General features: G+C 64.0%; 1 protein-coding gene across 12 annotated transcripts in view; it reads left to right on the top strand.

Annotated features, from left to right (window-relative positions):
* The window catches only part of COL7A1 (collagen type VII alpha 1 chain), a 31,361-nt gene that overhangs the window by 1,092 nt on the left and 12,789 nt on the right, over nt 1–17,480 (top strand). For 9 of the 12 annotated variants that reach the window (XM_042017287.1, XM_042017270.1, XM_042017269.1 and 6 more), the window contains exons 2-70: nt 1,194–1,284; nt 1,393–1,573; nt 1,650–1,809; nt 1,903–1,996; nt 2,079–2,237; nt 2,442–2,605; nt 2,704–2,833; nt 2,932–3,054; nt 3,601–3,750; nt 4,444–4,563; nt 4,686–4,832; nt 4,972–5,088; nt 5,163–5,312; nt 5,516–5,644; nt 5,731–5,877; nt 6,042–6,167; nt 6,239–6,382; nt 6,464–6,589; nt 6,664–6,810; nt 6,891–7,019; nt 7,098–7,244; nt 7,409–7,528; nt 7,613–7,759; nt 7,837–7,973; nt 8,052–8,178; nt 8,257–8,400; nt 8,472–8,629; nt 8,733–8,774; nt 8,922–8,948; nt 9,064–9,108; nt 9,318–9,410; nt 9,740–9,811; nt 10,104–10,139; nt 10,213–10,266; nt 10,453–10,521; nt 10,612–10,725; nt 11,047–11,073; nt 11,218–11,271; nt 11,384–11,446; nt 11,569–11,628; nt 11,778–11,813; nt 11,941–11,985; nt 12,199–12,234; nt 12,356–12,400; nt 12,501–12,536; nt 12,615–12,641; nt 12,742–12,774; nt 12,955–13,026; nt 13,131–13,190; nt 13,299–13,334; nt 13,487–13,567; nt 13,694–13,729; nt 13,814–13,858; nt 13,957–14,028; nt 14,197–14,241; nt 14,348–14,374; nt 14,457–14,498; nt 15,121–15,201; nt 15,355–15,390; nt 15,492–15,527; nt 15,612–15,692; nt 15,872–15,907; nt 16,139–16,210; nt 16,397–16,441; nt 16,624–16,659; nt 16,805–16,840; nt 16,948–17,052; nt 17,207–17,242; nt 17,414–17,449. In XM_042017287.1, coding sequence (XP_041873221.1) covers nt 1,203–1,284; nt 1,393–1,573; nt 1,650–1,809; nt 1,903–1,996; nt 2,079–2,237; nt 2,442–2,605; nt 2,704–2,833; nt 2,932–3,054; nt 3,601–3,750; nt 4,444–4,563; nt 4,686–4,832; nt 4,972–5,088; nt 5,163–5,312; nt 5,516–5,644; nt 5,731–5,877; nt 6,042–6,167; nt 6,239–6,382; nt 6,464–6,589; nt 6,664–6,810; nt 6,891–7,019; nt 7,098–7,244; nt 7,409–7,528; nt 7,613–7,759; nt 7,837–7,973; nt 8,052–8,178; nt 8,257–8,400; nt 8,472–8,629; nt 8,733–8,774; nt 8,922–8,948; nt 9,064–9,108; nt 9,318–9,410; nt 9,740–9,811; nt 10,104–10,139; nt 10,213–10,266; nt 10,453–10,521; nt 10,612–10,725; nt 11,047–11,073; nt 11,218–11,271; nt 11,384–11,446; nt 11,569–11,628; nt 11,778–11,813; nt 11,941–11,985; nt 12,199–12,234; nt 12,356–12,400; nt 12,501–12,536; nt 12,615–12,641; nt 12,742–12,774; nt 12,955–13,026; nt 13,131–13,190; nt 13,299–13,334; nt 13,487–13,567; nt 13,694–13,729; nt 13,814–13,858; nt 13,957–14,028; nt 14,197–14,241; nt 14,348–14,374; nt 14,457–14,498; nt 15,121–15,201; nt 15,355–15,390; nt 15,492–15,527; nt 15,612–15,692; nt 15,872–15,907; nt 16,139–16,210; nt 16,397–16,441; nt 16,624–16,659; nt 16,805–16,840; nt 16,948–17,052; nt 17,207–17,242; nt 17,414–17,449 — 5,871 coding nt within the window. In that variant the 5' untranslated portion in view covers nt 1,194–1,202. Of the gene's footprint in view, nt 1–478; nt 559–1,193; nt 1,285–1,392; nt 1,574–1,649; nt 1,810–1,902; nt 1,997–2,078; nt 2,238–2,441; nt 2,606–2,703; nt 2,834–2,931; nt 3,055–3,600; nt 3,751–4,443; nt 4,564–4,685; nt 4,833–4,971; nt 5,089–5,162; nt 5,313–5,515; nt 5,645–5,730; nt 5,878–6,041; nt 6,168–6,238; nt 6,383–6,463; nt 6,590–6,663; nt 6,811–6,890; nt 7,020–7,097; nt 7,245–7,408; nt 7,529–7,612; nt 7,760–7,836; nt 7,974–8,051; nt 8,179–8,256; nt 8,401–8,471; nt 8,630–8,732; nt 8,775–8,921; nt 8,949–9,063; nt 9,109–9,317; nt 9,411–9,739; nt 9,812–10,103; nt 10,140–10,212; nt 10,267–10,452; nt 10,522–10,611; nt 10,726–11,046; nt 11,074–11,217; nt 11,272–11,383; nt 11,447–11,568; nt 11,629–11,777; nt 11,814–11,940; nt 11,986–12,198; nt 12,235–12,355; nt 12,401–12,500; nt 12,537–12,614; nt 12,642–12,741; nt 12,775–12,954; nt 13,027–13,130; nt 13,191–13,298; nt 13,335–13,486; nt 13,568–13,693; nt 13,730–13,813; nt 13,859–13,956; nt 14,029–14,196; nt 14,242–14,347; nt 14,375–14,456; nt 14,499–15,120; nt 15,202–15,354; nt 15,391–15,491; nt 15,528–15,611; nt 15,693–15,871; nt 15,908–16,138; nt 16,211–16,396; nt 16,442–16,623; nt 16,660–16,804; nt 16,841–16,947; nt 17,053–17,206; nt 17,243–17,413; nt 17,450–17,480 lie in introns of those variants that run through there. The other 3 variants (XM_042017222.1, XM_042017243.1, XM_042017237.1) reach the window with 3 other exon arrangements.

Here is a 17,480-nt window from a genome sequence, read left to right as displayed (position 1 = left end):
CAGGTCTCCAGGACACATTCCCCTGAGATGGATGGATGGATGGATGGATGGATGGATGGATGGATGGATGTGGGTGGCCAGCTCCTGGCTGGCAGGTGCCAGAGCTCCTCACCTTCCTGGAAGATGTCGATGCTGGGAGGAAAACTGCCTTGAGCCTTACTGGAGCCCACTCAGCCCCTCACGGAGGTCTCGGTGGTAAACCCAGGAGCAACCCTTCCCGGGTGTCCAGCCCTCTCCTGCTTCATCCCTATCCCGGAGCCGCTGCGCGTCGTGCAGCCGCGGGGCAGCCCTGGGTGGCACTTGAGGGGGAAGAGCCCGAGGAGCTGCTTTCTTTCCTTCCTTCCCTCTCTGGGAGCGGGTAGGAAAAGCCCTTTGGGGGGCCGGGCTGGGCGGGGGCCGCGCCGCTCCGCTCCCCCCCCGGACCGTGCTCCGGGCCGCCCTCCATAAAGGGGCGGGAGCGCCGGGGGCCGGTGCGCGCCGGCACCGCCTGCGCCCGGCTCGGCTCGGCACGGAGCGGCTCGGAGCGCTGCGGGACGGAGCGGCCCCGCGGGGCGGCGGGTGAGCGCGGGGCTGTGGCGGGGGTCCCGCCGCGGGTGGGGGGCACTGCGGGGCAGGACCGAGCCTTTGCGCGGGCACCCGTGGGCACTTGCCCACCCTCCCGCGGCGGGGCTCGCACCGCCTGGGCCGGGCTGTGCTTGGGCTGGGACCCGGCATAGCCATCGCGGGGGATCGGGCCCGGTGCCCTTCGCCCGCGGCGGAGCAGGAGGCTGGCAGGCAGGGCTGCCCACGCTGGCTCCCCGCTGCCTTAGAGCACCTTCCTGGGGCGGGAGGAGCCCCTGCGGGCGGGGGGGCCGGGTGCAGGAGCGGCCGGGGTGCGCCGCTACCGCTGCCGTGGCGTGGGGCAGGGGAAGGGGTGGCGGAGGTAGAGACCGGGCTGGAGGGGGCCGGGAGCTCCCTGTACCCCCCGCACCGCGGACAGCCCCACCGGCTGTTCATGGACCAGCTGCTGTCCGCCTGCCCCGGCCCGAAGCGGGGCTCTCCCTGCCCCGTGGGGTGCCTGGGACGGTACTGGCACCCTGCCCTCCCAACGCTGCCAGGCGTTCTGACACGGGTGGTGCTGGGAATCTCCTGGACTGCTGTCCCCAGGGCGTGGGGCTGGTGTGAGACGATGGTGGCAGCATCCTCTCCTGCAGGCTCCCACGATGAGCAGCCAACTCCTGCTCCTGGCTGTGCTCCCGGCACTCCTGGGTCCTCCAGCTGCCATGGCACAGAAGAGGAGCCAAGGTGGGTGCTGAGCACTGAGTGCACACTGTGGGTGGGACAATAAGAGGGGTCCAGCATCAATGCGCCGCACTGCCAGTCTGTGCCCTGAGTGCTGTCACTGCTCTCCAGTAGTGTGCGAGGATGTGCTGGAGGCTGACATCGCCTTCCTGGTGGATGGCTCATCCAGCATCGGCAGGAACAACTTCCGTGCTGTCCGCACCTTCATGGACGAGCTGGTGGGGCCTTTTGTGCAGGTGGTGGGCGAGAAGGCAGTGCGCTTTGCTGTGGCACAGTACAGTGATGACCCACGGTGAGCCCAAGGGAGGGGGCATGTGGGGTGCAGGGTGACAGGGCTGGGACGTGACAGTGTCCCCTGCACTCCCCAGGGTGGAGTTCCCATTCTCCCAGCACAATGATGGCACAAGTGTCCGGAGGGCCATCCAGCAGCTGAGCTACAAGGGTGGCAACACACGGACTGGTGCTGGCTTCCGCTACATTGCTGACAACTTCTTCGGTCCCACGCAGCGCCGGCCTGGGGTCCCCCAGGTATGTGCAGAGCAGTGTCCCTGGCAACATGGGGAGAAGTGTCAGGTCCATGGGCCCCATGCTGGATCCCACAGTTCTTGCCTGGCCCCGCAGATCTGTATCCTCATCACGGATGGCAAGTCCCAGGATGATGCTGAAGGGCCGGCATCAAAGCTGAAGAGCCAGGGCATCAAGGTCTTTGCCGTGGGTGAGCAAAGCTTCTGCGCCACGTGAAGGAGTCTTCTACTTGGTTCAGGTTCCTCCCTCACCCATCATCTCCCTCTGTGTAGGTATTAAGAATGCTGACCACAAGGAGCTGATCCGTGTGGCCTCGATGCCTACTGACGCCTTCTTCTTCTATGTCGGTGATTTCAAGCTGCTGGACACGCTGGTGCCGCTGATGACACGCAGGGTGTGCACGAGTGTCGGGGGCACCCTGCGCCTGCTGGGTATGGGCCCCCATCCTCCTCCCTGAGGGCCACAGGTGCTGATAGTGCTGGGTGCCAGACTGTGCACCCTTAGCATCCATCCGCTCTCCCCAAAATGACCTCCTGGCTATCCCATCACATCGGGCACACATCTGTGCTGCCCCAGCAAGTCCTCCCCTCTGCTTCATGCACTGTGGAGCCAACAGCCCCTTTGCTACCCCACAGATGGGCCAAGCCACACTGGCCCCTCCAACCTGGAGATCCCAGAGCAGGGCCTTGACCAGCTACAGATCCGCTGGAGAGCAGCCAGCGGTCCCATCACCGGTTACCGGGTGCAGTACGTGCCACTGACAGGGCTAGGGCAGCCGATCATGGCAGAGAGGCAGGAGGTGAGTGCCCCCACCTGACTGCTCAGAGTTCCAGGGGGTTCCTGGTGGCCCCAGGTGTGACCTGGGGAAGATGAGGGGGTGACACTGTTCCTGTCCAGGTGAGCGTGGGGCCACGGGACACAAGCACTGTGCTACGGGGACTGCGCATGGGGACAGAGTACCTGGTCACCGTCACTGCGCAGTATGCCAACAGCATCGGCGAGTCAGTGTCTGGCCGAGCACGGACCCGTGAGTGTCCATGTCCGTAGGGACAGGGGTGAGTGCAGGCACTGGGTGCCCACAGCACATGGAGCTGGGGACTCATCCCTGCTTCTGTGTGCCTCCAGAAAGCCGTGCTGGCTCCACGCTGGATTTTCGTGTGGTGGAGACTGGACCAACGTTCCTGCGGCTGGCCTGGCAGCCTGGTCCTGAGCCCCCCCAGGGCTACAGCCTCAGCTACGCTGTGCAAGGTGAGGGGACGGTCCCTGCGGGGGTCGGTGCTCCCGGACACCGTGCCTTTGTGCAGCCCCACGGGCACAGGGGCGCATGGGTGAGGGTTAATGCAGGGATGCATGCCCAGAGTGCTGTGGGTGTGTACACACCCACCTTCACCACGGCAGCCGGCACGCGTGCGCTGGGCGTGTGTGCAGAGGTGCGGAGGCAGCCTGTGTATTCCCACACCTGGAGGCTTCATGCGCAAGGCTCAGGGGGTGTGCTTGGGTGTGCACAATGGCTGGGGGCCTGGCGTGTGCCCCCATGGCTGCTGCACGTAGAGGGCAGGCAGCAGACCCCCATCCCAGCCAGGGACAGGGCTGGAGCCGCACACCTGGCAGCCCCACCCTGGCCTCAGGCTCTCCAGGGGGTGCCCCTACCCTGGCTCATGTCCCAGCCTCTCCTGGTGCTCCCCACCCCTGGCACTGACTGGCATCCTCAGGGCAGGGTGCAGGCCCACAGACACCCCTTCCCTGCCGGGTCTGGTGTGTGCCATGTCCCTGTGCCCACCCACACCCCTCCAGGAGCACCCCAAAGGGAGGAGAAGAGCCTGGCGGCCAGTGCACAGTCAGCCACACTCAGCAACCTGCGGCCCGACACTGAGTACGTGGTGATGCTCCAGCCCCGCTATGCACAGCAGCCCGCTGTCCCTGCCACCCTCACCGCCCGGACACGTAAGTACTGTGCCCAGCCCTGGGCCCAGCTGGGGTTAGGAACGGGTTCCCAGCACATGGATGCTTCCCTCCAGTCACTGTGCCCCATTGGGATGGGGCTGCCTGGCCCATTGCTGCCTGTGGGAGCAGGATGGGGATGCAGGTGAGCATGGCTACAAGGTGATGCTCTGGGCCCCAAAAGTTGCTCCCAGGGCAGGGTGCAGCACTGTGCGCTCCCAATTTCCTTTGCAGCCTTCTGGGAGTGTTTCCACCAGAGCTTTCCTCCCATGACGTAAAAAATGTTGACTGAAAAAATGCAGGGTGTGAGTACAGCGCTCTGCAGGAGGAAAGTGTGGTTTCCCCCACGGCAGAGGCTGCTGGAAAGCATCTCTGGGTAGGACTGGGGGTGAGACCCCAGGGCAACACCTTTGCAAGCATCAGATTTTGGCAAACCAATTCCTTGAGCTGCCCCAGGCAGTCTTAACCCACAGAAAGTATTTAAGGCATTAAGAGGAAGACATTTGAGCTCCAGTTTGCATGAGTTTGATGCTTCGAAGGAGCCACCTGAGCTCGGGCTGCACTCAGTGACCTCAGTGTGGTTAGCATCCGTGAGCAGGGGCAAAGGGGCTTCCTGGAGAAGACAGTTTGCAGGTGAAGGTGCTGCCCCCTGCCCCATTCTCCTGTGGGAGATGGACAGTCACCTCACTTCCACAGGGCACCTGGTGGGCGTGCAGCACTTGACTGTCCACAATGTCTCAGCACAAAGCATGCTGCTGGCCTGGCAGTCTGTCAGTGGTGCTACTGGCTACCGGCTCTCCTGGGCGACCCTCACAGGTAGGTGCCTCTCCCAGAGCTTGTGCCCCTTCTGCTGGTGGCCCCTGTGAGGAAGGACAGGAGGGAGTTGGTGGCACCTGCTGCCTGAACCCCCCAAGGGACTGCTGCACTGGCTCCCACAGGGCAGGACAGGCACAGGGTGGACCTGGATGCTGGGCAGATGTCACATGCACTGGTGGGGCTGCAGCCCAACACCCACTACGTGGTGATGGTGGCCCCACTCTTCGGGCAGCTGGAGGGGCCCACAGCCACTGTGCGGCAGAGGACAGGTAGGTGTTGGGTACAGGTGATGCCATCCTGCTGCTGTGCATGGGAGCAGGCAGGGACCAGCCCTCATAGCCCCTGCTCTGCCATGTGCTGGGTGGCTGGCAGCAGAGTGGCACAGGGCCCATGGGGTCCCTCTTGCAGAGGCAGGTACAGACCAGACGCTGCAGACCAACATCCTGGGCCCCACGTCCATCCAGGTGCTCTGGACCAGTGCCCGTGATGCTCGTGGCTACCGTCTGGAGTGGAAGAGAGCCACAGGTGGGCTCGGGGTGCCTGTTGCCCCTCTGGGCCCTCCATGCCAGCAGCTGGCTGTGACCCTTCCCTTCCTGCAGGACCAGAGCCCCCCAGAATGGTGTCTCTCCCCAGCAGCACCAATACCTACCAGCTGACGGGGCTGAAGCCGGGCACTGAGTACCGCATCACCCTCTACACGCTCTACGATGGTGGGGAGGTGGCCACCCCCGTCACCACCTTTCAGACAGGTGAGTGCTGCTGTGGGTCCCCTGAGTTGTCCCCCACTGTCCCAAGCTTTTGGCATGGAGGGATGTCTTGTGGGGCGTTGCTCAGCCTGAGACTGCCTTGGCCATGAGACCCCCCAGCTGTCTGGTCACAGCCCAGGATGAGTATGGGGGCCATGCTGTCCAGGCTGTGCCGCTCCAGCCATGCCTCACATGTCCCCTCACAGGCGTGGAGGCACCCGTGGGTGCTGTGTCAGACCTGCGGCTCGTGGAGGAATCGGGCAGGCGGGTACGGCTGAGCTGGACCAGTGTCCCCGGTGCCACCGAGTACAAAGTGGTGGTGCGCAACAACCAGGGTGAGTCTGTGGGCAGGGGCACGGGTGGCACCTGGGGGACCCTGACCAGCTGACACCGAGTGACCACACTGCCCTGCTCCTGGCAGATGGCACGGAGAGGACGAGGCGCATCCCAGGCAGCCAGACGGGGCTGGAGCTTGGTGACCTCCGGGAGGGCATCACCTACCTGGTGCGTGTCTCGGCGCTGGCAGGCAGTCGGGAGGGCAATGCTGCCACGCTCACCGTCCGCCTCAGTAAGTCCACATCAGGGTTTGGCGCCAGGAGTCCTGGTACTGCATGTTCCCGCTCTGGCATCCATCTGTCGTCTATCCCCCCGCAAGCCCTTGGGGGGGCAGTGTGGCTGTGGGGTCCCTTTGGACTCCCCAAGGTGACGCTGTGGTGCTGTGGGGTGGTGCAGAGTATCCAGAGGTGGGCAGCGTTTCGGAGCTGCGGGTGATGGAGGCCGGTCCCAGCCAGCTGCGGGTCACCTGGCGAGGGCTGCCGGGCGCCGGGGGCTACCTGCTAACGTGGCAAGGCAGTGACGGTGAGTGTATGGACCATGGGATGCTGTGGTGGCAGTGCTGGAGCCCTTCCTATCCCAGCCATCTGTCTTAGGACTCAAGAAATCCCGCTTCCTCCCTGCCGACCCCACCACCTTCACCATCGAGGGGCTGCACGCCAACATTGTCTACACTGTCAGTGTGTCAGCCATTGTGGATGGCCGTGAGGGCAGCCCTGTCACTGCCACGGGACGGATAGGTGAGGTGACCCCTGCCTGACAGTGCTGTCTGGTGCCATTTGCTGGGAACCTTGGTGACAATGGCCCTCTTGGTGTCACAGTGCCTGAGCAGGTGGGGAAGGTGACCCAGCTGGAGGTGCAGGCATCCAGGAGCAACGTTGCCCGTGTCACCTGGGTCGGTGTGCCGGGAGCCACTGCCTACCGTGTGATGTGGAGCCGCAGGGACGGTACTGTGGGACGGGGATGGGGGCAGGCTGTGAGGGCAGCAGGGCGGGGGGCCTGATGCCACAGTCTTTGGCAGGGGGGTTGGAGAATAGCCGGCGAGTTCCTGGCCACACCAATTCCTTTGACATCCCCAACCTGGAGGGAGGCGTCTCCTACACTGTGAAGGTGGCGGCACTCATTGGCAACCGGGAGGGCAACCCCGTCTCCATTGTTGTCACCACCCGTGAGTGCTGGGGCAGGGGGCATCACCCCAGGGTGGCACCGGGCACTCCTGCCCCTAATGCCTGCTCCTCTGCCCTGCAGCAGAGGCAGCCCCCCTACGCCCCGTCAGTGGCTTCCAGGTGACGGAGGCCTCGGAGCACCGCCTGCGCCTGACCTGGCTGCCAGTGGCTGGCAGCACTGGGTACCGCCTGCTCTGGCGCCTGGCTGAAGGTGAGCAGAGCTGGCCGGCACTCCTGCATCCTTGCAAGCCCTCACCCGCACCCCCTCACCCCTCTCTGCCCCTGCCAGGGGGGCCCCAGCGCAGCCAGCAGCTCCCAGCCACCTCCAGCACCTATGACCTGTCGGGACTGGAGCCGGGCCGGCGCTACCACATCAGCATCACTAGCCTGGCTGGCAGCCGGGAGAGCGAGCCAGCCACCATCACTGCCATCACCGGTGAGGGATTGCTTGGGGCCAAGGCAGCATCCCCCTGACACATGGCTTGAGCCCAGAGGGGCACCCAGGGACTGGACTGTCCCGCCATTGGGCTGGGGAGGGAGCTGGGAGCAGGTTGGGGGCTGCCCCATGTAGCTGGGACAGCCTTTCCTCCTCCTTGCTAGGTGACTCAGGCCACATCACCAGCCTGCGGGTGACAGAGGTGCAGAGAGATTCGGTGACGCTCACCTGGACCCCAGTCCCTGGTGCCTCCGGCTACGCCCTCTCCTGGAGCCCTCCTGCAGGTGAGACGAGTGGGTGGCCCCGGGACGGCGGGCAGCATCCCCGCAGGGCCTTGCTGATCCCTCTGACTGTCCCCTGGGTGGCAGCTGGTGGGGAGAAGGGGCGGACGCTGCCCAGCACTGCCAGCTCCCAGCAGGTCTCTGGGCTGCGCCTGGGCCAGCGCTACACCTTCTCCCTCCGCCCGCTCCTGGGGAGCGCACCGGGTGCCGAGGCGTCCGTCAGTGAGCGCACAGGTACTGTGGGGTCACTGCAGGGCTGGGCTGGGCTCGTCTCCACTCTGGTGGTGGCTTCACTCCTTCCCTGCCTGCAGTCTGCAGGGATGCCCTCGGTGACGTTGTCTTCCTGGTACACGGCACCCGCGACAGCTCCTCTGGTGCCGATGCTGTCCGCACCCTCCTCTCCAACACCGTGTCCGCCCTGGGGCGCCTGGGCCCCGAGGGCACACAGGTAGGCTGCTGCCACAGCACTGGGGCACGGGGGGCATGGGTGGGCTGTGGTGCCCACTGCTCCCCTGCACCCTCGCAGGTGGCCCTGGCCACGTACAGCTACCGCAGCCTGCCCTGGCTGCTCCTCAACCGCTCCAGTGACCTGATGGCCGTGCTGGAACAGATCCGCACCATGCGCTACGAGGAGCCCAGCGGCAACGCCATTGGTGAGGGGCAGCACTAGGAGCTGGGGCAGCGGCTTCTGGGATCCTGCTGACTGTCCCTTCTTCCTTCTCCCTCTCTAGGGGCAGCCATCACCTTTGCCAGGACCTACCTGCTGAGTCCTGGAGCAGGGCGCCGCCCCGGGGTGCCAGCAGTGCTGGTGGTTCTGGCTGACGGCCCCTCCGGGGATGATGCCATCACTGCGGCCAGGGATGTCAAGGCTGGGGGTGAGGATGAATGGGGTCTCATCAGGGTGTGCAGGGAGTTCTGTGGGGTGCTGAGGGTGCTCTCGGCTCAGGGGTCCAGGTGCTGGCAGTGGGCATGGAGGGGGCAGACCGGGAGCAGCTCCGGCGCATGGTCACCAGTGAGGACCCGCAGTACGTCTACCATGGCAGCAGCCTGGCAGAGCTGGAGGGAGAGCTCACCGATGACCTCTGCACCATCATCTCCACCAGGGTAAGGGCCAGAGTACCTCAGGGGGTGTGGAGGGGGAGCAGCCCCAATAAGCCAGGGGGTTCTCTTATCCCTGGGTTCACACAGGCTTGTCTTTTCTTGCCAGCCAGAGCCAAAGCCGAAGCCCTGCACTGTGCAGTGCCCCAAGGTGAGCCTCCCCATGCTATGCCATGACATGGTGTGCCACAGTTGCTCAGCATGGATCAGGGACCCCCAGTTGCCAATGGCAGAGGCCCAGTGGGGAGTCAAGTACAAGGGTGCCAACCCGTAACCCCTTCCCTCTGTCCCCTTGCAGGGCGAGAAGGGAGACCGCGGTGAGGCAGTGAGTGCTTTGGTGACTCCCTGCCACCAGCTGGTGGCTTTGGGCAGTCTGCATCCCCCAAACCATGCCAACACCAGCTCACAGGGGATGCTCACCACTGGCTTTGTCTCTGCAGGGACTGCAAGGACGTATGGGACCACCGGGTCCCCCTGGTCAGCCGGTAATATCCTGATGAGGGGGCAAAAGAGGGGCAGCTCCCCAGAGAGGGCAGTGACGTGCTCCCCATGTCCTCATGTTCCCTTGTCCCTTTGTCCTGCTGGTGGGTGGGTGTGGGGCAAGGACGTGTCCAGCCCTTGCTACAGGGGTGGACAGGGAACACCTCTTGACCAGCACCTGCCACCCAACCTGTCCTCTCTGCTGTGTCTCCAGGGTCGCCATGGCCTTCCTGGGCCTCCAGGTATCCCAGGGCCACAGGGTCCACCAGGAGAGAGTGCTGAGCGCCCGGGCAAGAAGGGGGACAGGGTGAGTACCTCTGGCCCCTCACCCAGGCACCCCAGGATCCCTGGACACAGTCACCTGCCTCCCTGGGCCCTCTCACTGCCCCTTGTCCCTTCATTCTCCTCCACACCTATGCTTGAGGGGGAATCCTGCTGAAGAATCCCAGTCCAGCCCCATACTGTCCCCTCATACCCCAGCTCAGCACACAAGGGAAAGGCATCCTGGAACCCAAAGCTCTGCCTTGGGGCTGCCCTGGGCTCCCAGTGCTGGGACCAGCACTGCTTGGGGCACTGAAGGAGTCTGGCAGTCCTGGGGTACACCAGATGCTGGCATGATGCTCCTCTGTCCTGCAGGGATTCCCTGGAGCTGATGGGACACCAGGAAGCCCAGGACGCCCTGGGAATCCTGGATCACCTGGGCAGCCAGTGAGTAAGGGTGTCCTTTGGGTTTGCTGCTTCACAATGGGCTCTTCCCATCACCCTGCCTGCTGCCTGAGCCAGCCTCTGCCTCCCTGTTCCCTGTGCTGGAGGAGTCTCAGCAGCTGGCAGGGTCACTGCTGTCTCTGGTGTGTGTATCCCAGGCAAAGTGTACTGTCTCTCCTTGCTTTGGCTGGAGCTCCCATGCCATGCCATGCCACCCCATTCCACTCCATCTCTTCCCATCCTCACTCCCCTGGCTGGCAGGGACGTGTTAACTTCCTGAGCTGTTGTTTTCCAGGGCATCCAGGGCATCCCTGGTCCTCGAGGGGATCCTGTGAGTATGGCCCCAGCCCTCCCCGGCCCTTCTCACACCCAACACCCCTCTCATTCTCATCTTCCCTTCCCAGGGGACACGGGGGCCCATGGGACTTACTGGCCCAAAGGGGGAGAAAGGTGAACCGGTAGGTGAAGGGCAGGGGGCTGCCCCACACTGGGGAGCACTGGGGACCCTGGTGGGCACATCTTGGCACCTGGCATATCCTGGCCCCAGGGTCTCCCCATCTCCCTGCCAGACTCCTGGCCTTGTGGCACTGTGGCCACAACAGGGCACATGGAGTCACTGATTTCTCCTCCCCCTCCTCATGCAGGGAGAGCCCAGGATGATCACGGATGGAGAACAGGGGCTGCTGGGCCGGAAAGGGGAGCCAGGTGTGCCGGTAGGTGTGGGAATATGGGTGTGAAGGGTCTCTTCCAGCTCCCCTAACCCATGCCACAGCCTCAGCTGATGGAGCACCTCCGTCCTCCAGGGCAGCCCCGGCTCGCCTGGGATCCCCGGCCCACGAGGGCCCCTTGGTGATCCAGGCCCCCCCGGTCCACTCGGACCCATGGGGCTACCAGGACCTCCTGGGGAGTTTGTGAAGGTACATCTGCCCGGTGCTGCATGGGGATGGCTGGGGGGATGTGTGGGCAGACGGATGGGGGAGCAGCCAGGAGCTTAGAGCTGCTCCCCCGTGGACTCCTGCTGGCCCTGCTTGTGGGCTGTGCCCCCCAGCAGCTGTGCCTGCACACACAGGCACATGCCTGAGCTGTTGCTGGCACTGGGCAGTGTGGGGCGAGGCACATGGCATGCACACACCCTAATGCCACTGATGATGGGCTCTACACAGTCTGTTCCTCTTCTATTCAAGGAGGGCACGGGGACAGCCCAGAACTGCCCTTATTTGCTTTTTTTGCCCTTGCAGGGAGAAAAGGGTGACCGAGGGGAAAGGGTGAGTGGCTTTGCATTTCCCTGACTCCTCTTCCCTCCTGGACGGAGGTCCCTTGAGTGTCCAAGGGTGCTGTAGCCCCTCAGAGTGCTGGGGAGGACTGAGCCCTCAGGGCAACCACACAGGAGCTGACACTTGTCTCTGCAGGGCCCCCCTGGACTCGTGGATGGGGCAGCACCTCGAGGGGAGCCTGGACCCCCAGTGAGTCCAGCCCCTAGGCCAACAGGGTTGGCAGAGGGGATCAGGGCTGCAATGGCTGCGTGTGCCCAGGGCTGAGTTGCATCCCCAGGGGCTGAGATGTTCTCCCTTACAGGGCCTGCCTGGGGACCCCGGGCCTCGGGGACCTGCTGGGCCCCCTGGCCTGAAGGGAGAGAAGGTAAGAAGGTGGCAGGGATGCTCCCCACTGGGGCCAGACCTCACACAACTCTCCGGTGGAGATTCCCATGGCATGGGCATCCCCATGTCATGAGCATGGCTATCACCTTTCCTAATCCCTAGGGTGATGGCACAGAAGGTTTCCCAGGGTCACCTGGCCGCCCTGGAGACCCAGGAGACAGGGTGAGTTTCCTGAGAGGAGGTAAGACAGGCAGGAGCTGGCCATGCCAAGAGCCAAGCCCTGAGGGCACATTGGAGGGCTCCTGCTTTGGACAGCCTGGGCATTTGCCTTGTCACACCACAGGTGACAACGTCTCCATCCTTCTTTGCAGGGTCCTCGTGGACCACCAGGGGAGCAGGGCAGGAAGGTGAGTGGTGCAGGGACCGAAGGGACACTCTTGCCATGCCTTTGGCAGGGAGAAAAGGGTTCTGCTCCAGGACCCAGGATGTCCCTCAAAGGTCCTGCTGCCCCTGACCCTGTTTCTCCTACACCAGGGAGACCGTGGGGCACCAGGCGAGCTGGGAGAGACGGGCGAGAAGGTGAGATGGTGCCAGAGCAGACCAGCACTGGCAGGTCCTGGTGTCCCTGAGACCTGGTGGTGGCTGTGCCTGGGGCTTGCTGTCTCAACCCAATGGGCTTGGATGGGATTCAGGGCTGAATCATGAGGAGTTCTGGGGCAGTGTGTGGGGTGGGGGCAGTGTGATGTAGAGGGAGGAAGGCTCCCTGAAACCCTCCTCTTCTTTGCTCTGCAGGGAGACCGTGGTGTGCCGGGCCCCGAGGGTGAGAAGGTAGGTGTGCTGTGGGGCAGCTGTGGCACGGTGGAGTGAAGCCTAATCTGCCCTGGAGCAGCCACCCTGGCAGGGCCTGGCAGGATGCCCACGACACCTTCCTCTCCCTCCTGTCCTGCAGGGTGAGACGGGAGCCCCAGGGCGCCCAGGGCCATCGGGCAGAGAGGTGAGTCAGGGTAGCAGGTGTGGTGCTGTGGAGCTGGGAGCTGCCATGCCCCATGTTCCCAAGCACTGCCAGCTCCCTGAGGTCTCTAATCTTGCCACAGGGGGCTCCAGGACCGGCTGGCCCTCGGGGGGAGAAGGTGAGAGCAAAGTGGGGTTCCAGTGGAGTGGCAGGGGTCTGTTGGGGAAGGGACTGGCAGTGACACCTCTCTCTGCAGGGCGATCCAGGACCACCCGGCAAGCCAGTAAGTGATGCTGCCCAGCGGGTCCACCTCTGCCTGACCCAGCCCCAGAACGGGGAGCCATGGGCAGTGCCCAGCATGGTCTCCTCTGCTTCTCCCCCAGGCTCCCAGCGTGGCCGGTGTTGGAGGAGAGAAGGTAACCCTGGCCCTGCTGTGCCCTCCACCCTCTGGGCATGGCCATGGGCTGGGGAGGGGGATTGCACAACTGGGCAATGAGCTGCACAGTTGGGCTCATCCTGGCCCCAGGGCCTGGTTGTCCACAGATTCAGTGGGGAAAAAAATGGGTGGTTTGGGGTGCTGATTTTGTCTGCTCCAGGGTGACAGAGGTTTCCCAGGACCAGAAGGACCTCCTGGCCCCAAGGGTGACACAGGAGATAAAGGTGCTCGCGTGAGTACTGCCTTGAGGATAGGAAGCACAGAGCACATGGCACAGCCCTCCCCAGACTCACGGTGCCTGTGCCATTGCTCCATGCTACATCCTTTCATGTCTAGGGTCCCCCTGGCCTGAGCATCCCAGGGCCAGCCGGCCCCAAAGGCGAGCAGGGCGATCGGGTGAGTCTGGGGGCACCCTGGGGGCACCAGCTCATGGGCCTGGTCCCTCCCCTGTCAAGGAGTCACCGAGGTTCCCAGTGACACATGCTCTTCCTCTCCAACAATCAGGGTATCATTGGCCTCACAGGCAGGAGTGGCCCAAAGGTAATGTCACTGCCCTTCCATCCATCTGTACGTCCATCTGTCTGTCTGTCCGGCTCTGGAGAGGCTGTCCCTGCAGGCTGTGCCCCTTCTCCCCCCAGCAGCCCCTGTGCTGCCCCCAAGCTGCCCTGACTGTTGCCCCTTCCTTTGCCCAGGGTGACCCAGGAGAGCCAGGGGAGAAGGGGGAGCCAGGCCGAGCAGGCGCCCCAGGGCAGATCGGGATGCGAGGCAAGGAGGTAGTGTGGGACAAGGGGCCATGGGGCACTGTGGCCCCGAGGAGAGGTGGGGCTGGCAAGGAGCAGGGGGATGCTGGTGACTTGTGCTTTTCTCCCCTGGCTGGTGCCCACTGACTTGTGCCACAGGGAGAGCGAGGAGAGAAAGGTGACGAAGGCACCCCGGTAAGTGAGGGTCCCCAGGACCACTGCCCCTCTTCCCACTGCCCCTCTTCCCACTGCCCCCACTTGCCCCCTTTTTCCCCACAGGGTGAAGCGGGTCTGCCTGGCAAGCCTGGAGACAGGGGTCCCCGGGTAAGTGCAGGGCTGCTGGGCACCCTGGGGCAGGAGAGAGACCCATGGCCTCCGGGTGGCTCCTGCTAATGCTCATCTTCCCTTTGCCCTCCACCCAGGGCCTGCCTGGCTACCGTGGCCCCCCTGGGGAGAAGGGTGACTTGGGGGACCCAGGACCTGAAGGCAGGAATGTGAGTACCCCCCTTGTATGTACCCACTGCTCCATGGACACCCACCACCCCTCACACTCCATTGCCCCGCACCCACCCTTACCCCAGGGGTACCCCCCACCCCACAGGACCCACACCCCGTGGGTCCCCCATTCCCTCCCCCTCTGACTCCACCCCTCTTTCCTGCAGGGCAGCCCTGGAGCACCAGGGAGCAAGGGTGACCGTGGGGACCCGGTGAGTGACACTGGGCCACGTGTGGCCCCCCAACCCCGGAGCCAGCTGTGCCCTCCCCTGGGCTGCACCAGCTCCCCTTAACCTGCTTTCCTTGCCCTTCTTTCAGGGGCCTCCTGGACCCCCAGGAAGAACTGTACGTTCTGTCTCCCTCTTCTCCCTGCCCACGGGCTGGTGTCCAGCCCCATGTGTTCCAACAGCTCCTCTCTGCCCCACAGGTCGATGTTGGGCTCGGAGGAGCTGGGGAAAAGGGGGAGAAGGTAATGAGTGAGTCCCTGGCATGCTGTGATGGGCTACCCTCTGCTGTCCTCTGGGCTCTGCCTGGGCACTGGGATCATTGTCCATCAAGCCCTCCCTGCCCAAAACAGCCTCTGCCATGTGCAGCTGATGTGCACCACGACTGAGAGGCACATGGGATCCAGGGACACATGGGCTGACACTCCTGCTGGTGCTGGGAGGAGGCCCTGTAGGGCTGAGGTCTCCAAAAGAATTGGTGTGCTCCTGGCTCCCCAGCCCCACAGGGGTCCCACGGCAGCACCCTACGCTCTGGGCATTCTGCTTTTACAAACCAGCTTAGGCTCAGGACAGTTTTGGCCACAGGCAGTGCTCTGTGCTGGGTGGCATTGTGGTCCCCAGCTGTGGCTGAGCTGGCTCCTGGCTCAGCAGTGCTGCTTGGTGCCTTCCTTCTGCAACCACACTCTGGCCTCCATTCCCCCAACGGGAGCTGCATCGAGCCCAGTCACCTCTTTTCCAGCCTGTGCCTCTTCTTTTGAGACCTTTTCTATCACCTCACCCCTAAACTACACAGCACCAGCACTGTGCACTCTGGCACAGGCTTGGCACAGCGCAGTGCCCTCTGACTGCTGTGCCCTTCCCTGGCAGGGGGACCCTGGTGACCCTGGCGAGGATGGTGCCAAGGGCGCCCGGGGTGATGCTGGCTCCCCTGGAGTGCCTGGAGAGAGGGTAGGTGCTGGGTCCCTGGTGTGAGAGGCACTGGGACAGCACAATGGGGGATGTTCTGCAGGGGGTCCTGGTGTACAGGGACTGCCTGCAGAGCACCCAGGATCCCCTCCTTTCCCCCCATGCCCCACTGCTGAGCATGTCTCTCTCTTGCAGGGTGTGGAGGGCCCCCGTGGCGCCCCTGGCACACGGGTAAGTGTCCCCTTTCCCGTGGGGGTCTGAACAGGGGACCCGTGCCCTGTGCAGCTTCTGTTAATGGGAGATGATGCTCACTTTCTCTTCCCACCCCGTAGGGTGACCCTGGGGACCGAGGCCTGCCAGGAGAGAAGGTGAGGGGATTGGGGGCTAAGGGCTGCCTCACAGCATCCCCATCCCACCCAAAACTCCAACTGTCCTGCCCTGCTCTCTTACAGGGGGACCGTGGCCCACCAGGGCTGGATGGCCGCAACGGGCTGGAAGGCAAACCTGGGCCCCCAGGGCCTGCTGGGCTGCGGGTGAGTGTGGTCCAAGGTGGGGGAAATGTCTGTCCCTGGGTGCCACGTGGGATGGAGGGATGATGGGGTGGGAGGAGCTGTCCCCCTGCACACCCTCTGCTCCAGGCTGGGGATGCTCTCGAGGGGGGGCCTTTGGCAGGATGGGAATGTCCCTGTCCTCACCTCCTCCTTGTTTGCAGGGGGACCCAGGAAAGCAGGGAGATCCTGGCCGGGATGTAAGTACCTCTGGAGAGAGCAGCTTTAGGTTGTGTTCCTGCTGGGGCCATCAGACTTGCAAGGGACCAATGTCCTGTCCCATGCTACTTGGCCCAGGGCAGTGCAACAGGACCCGACCCTCCCTGTCCCCAGCAGGGTGCCACTGCCAGACACACTCCCTGCTCCCAGGGCTGGCTGTGGCAGATGGGTGCCCTGCTGCCTTGTGCTCCCACCATCTCCTTTCCCCACAGGGGCTGCCCGGGCTGCGTGGGGAGCAGGGACCACCTGGCCCTGTGGGTCCCCTGGGACCACCCGGCATCCCTGTAAGTACCAGCCAGCCTGGGGACACATCCTGCCCCATGCCCTCTTGGATCCCAGCTGGATCCATCAGGCAGCTCCCCCTTCCCTGCACCTTGGGGCTCCAGTGGGGCCCAGGCACCCCTGGCTGCTGGTGTCCCTGGCTGGTGGAGAACCTGGGGGGCTGCCTCACTGCCTTTTTTTCCTCCCAGGGCAAACCCGGTGAGGATGGCAAACCTGGCCTGAATGGCAAGAATGTGAGTAGGGGAAGCAGGGCTTGACTTTGGGGCTCTCCCAGGATGCTGAGGGATAGTGATCCCAGTACAACATAAGGCAAGGGGAGGAGTGGCAAAGAATCCTCATGCTCTGAGCCATCCCCTGGTTTGTACCCATGCTGAGATGGTTGAGTGGTGTGCTGACAGGCAGCCTTTGTCCCCAGGGAGAAGATGGGACGCCAGGAGAGGATGGGAGAAAGGTAAGGAGATGATCCATGGGTGGTTCCTGCATGGTCCCTATGTGATCCCCACAAGCCTGGTGGCTGCTCCCTGCTCGGACCAGGAGCACCATTTTGGGCCATGGGATGGGGCAGCATCCCTCAAACTCCTTTCTCTCCTGGTTAGGGAGACAAAGGGGATACAGGAGTCCCTGGCAGAGAGGTGAGTACTCCCCAAAGAGCAGTGTGGTGATGGGGGGTGCTGGTACTTGCCCCCATCAGGGACAAACCTGCGTCCAGGTTCTGGGAGTGATACTGCTCTCTCGGCAGGGCCGCAGCGGTGCCAAGGGCGAGCAGGGGGACAGAGGAGTGCCAGGCCCCCTCGGCCCCCCTGGCCTTCCCGGTGTCCCAGGGCTGGTCGGGCCCCCAGGGCAGGTGTGTAGTTCTCAACCCCACGGTGCCACTCAGCACCAGACCCTGGCGTCCGGACTGCTCTGAGGCAGGCAGGACCCGCATCCATGGCTCCCTCAGGGCACTGCCCTGTGTCCATGGCTGCTGGGTGCTACTATGTCACCTCCATGTCTTCCAGGGCTCCCCAGGCCTCCGTGGGGTAGCCGGACCAAAGGTAAGTGTGCTCCTGCCCCCCAGCCCCCCAAGGTCTGGGGGGGACCACATGCCAGAGGGAATAAATCCCTGGCAGGAGTCCCCACCTCCATGATGACGGGGCTGGACCCTGGTGCTGCAGTTGGTTCTGGGAAGCCTGACTGCTCCCCTTGACCCCTTTGCTGTGTTTCAGGGGGACCCAGGGGAGCCTGGACTGCGAGGGGAGCCGGTGAGTACCCAGCACTGAGCCTGGCAAGCTG

Source organism: Corvus kubaryi, unplaced genomic scaffold (genome assembly GCF_017639235.1).
Source record: "Corvus kubaryi isolate FWS band 111438036 unplaced genomic scaffold, C.kubaryi_AGA036_p1.0 136, whole genome shotgun sequence".
NCBI lineage: Eukaryota > Metazoa > Chordata > Aves > Passeriformes > Corvidae > Corvus > Corvus kubaryi.
This window is presented reverse-complemented; position numbering and strand designations above follow the sequence as displayed.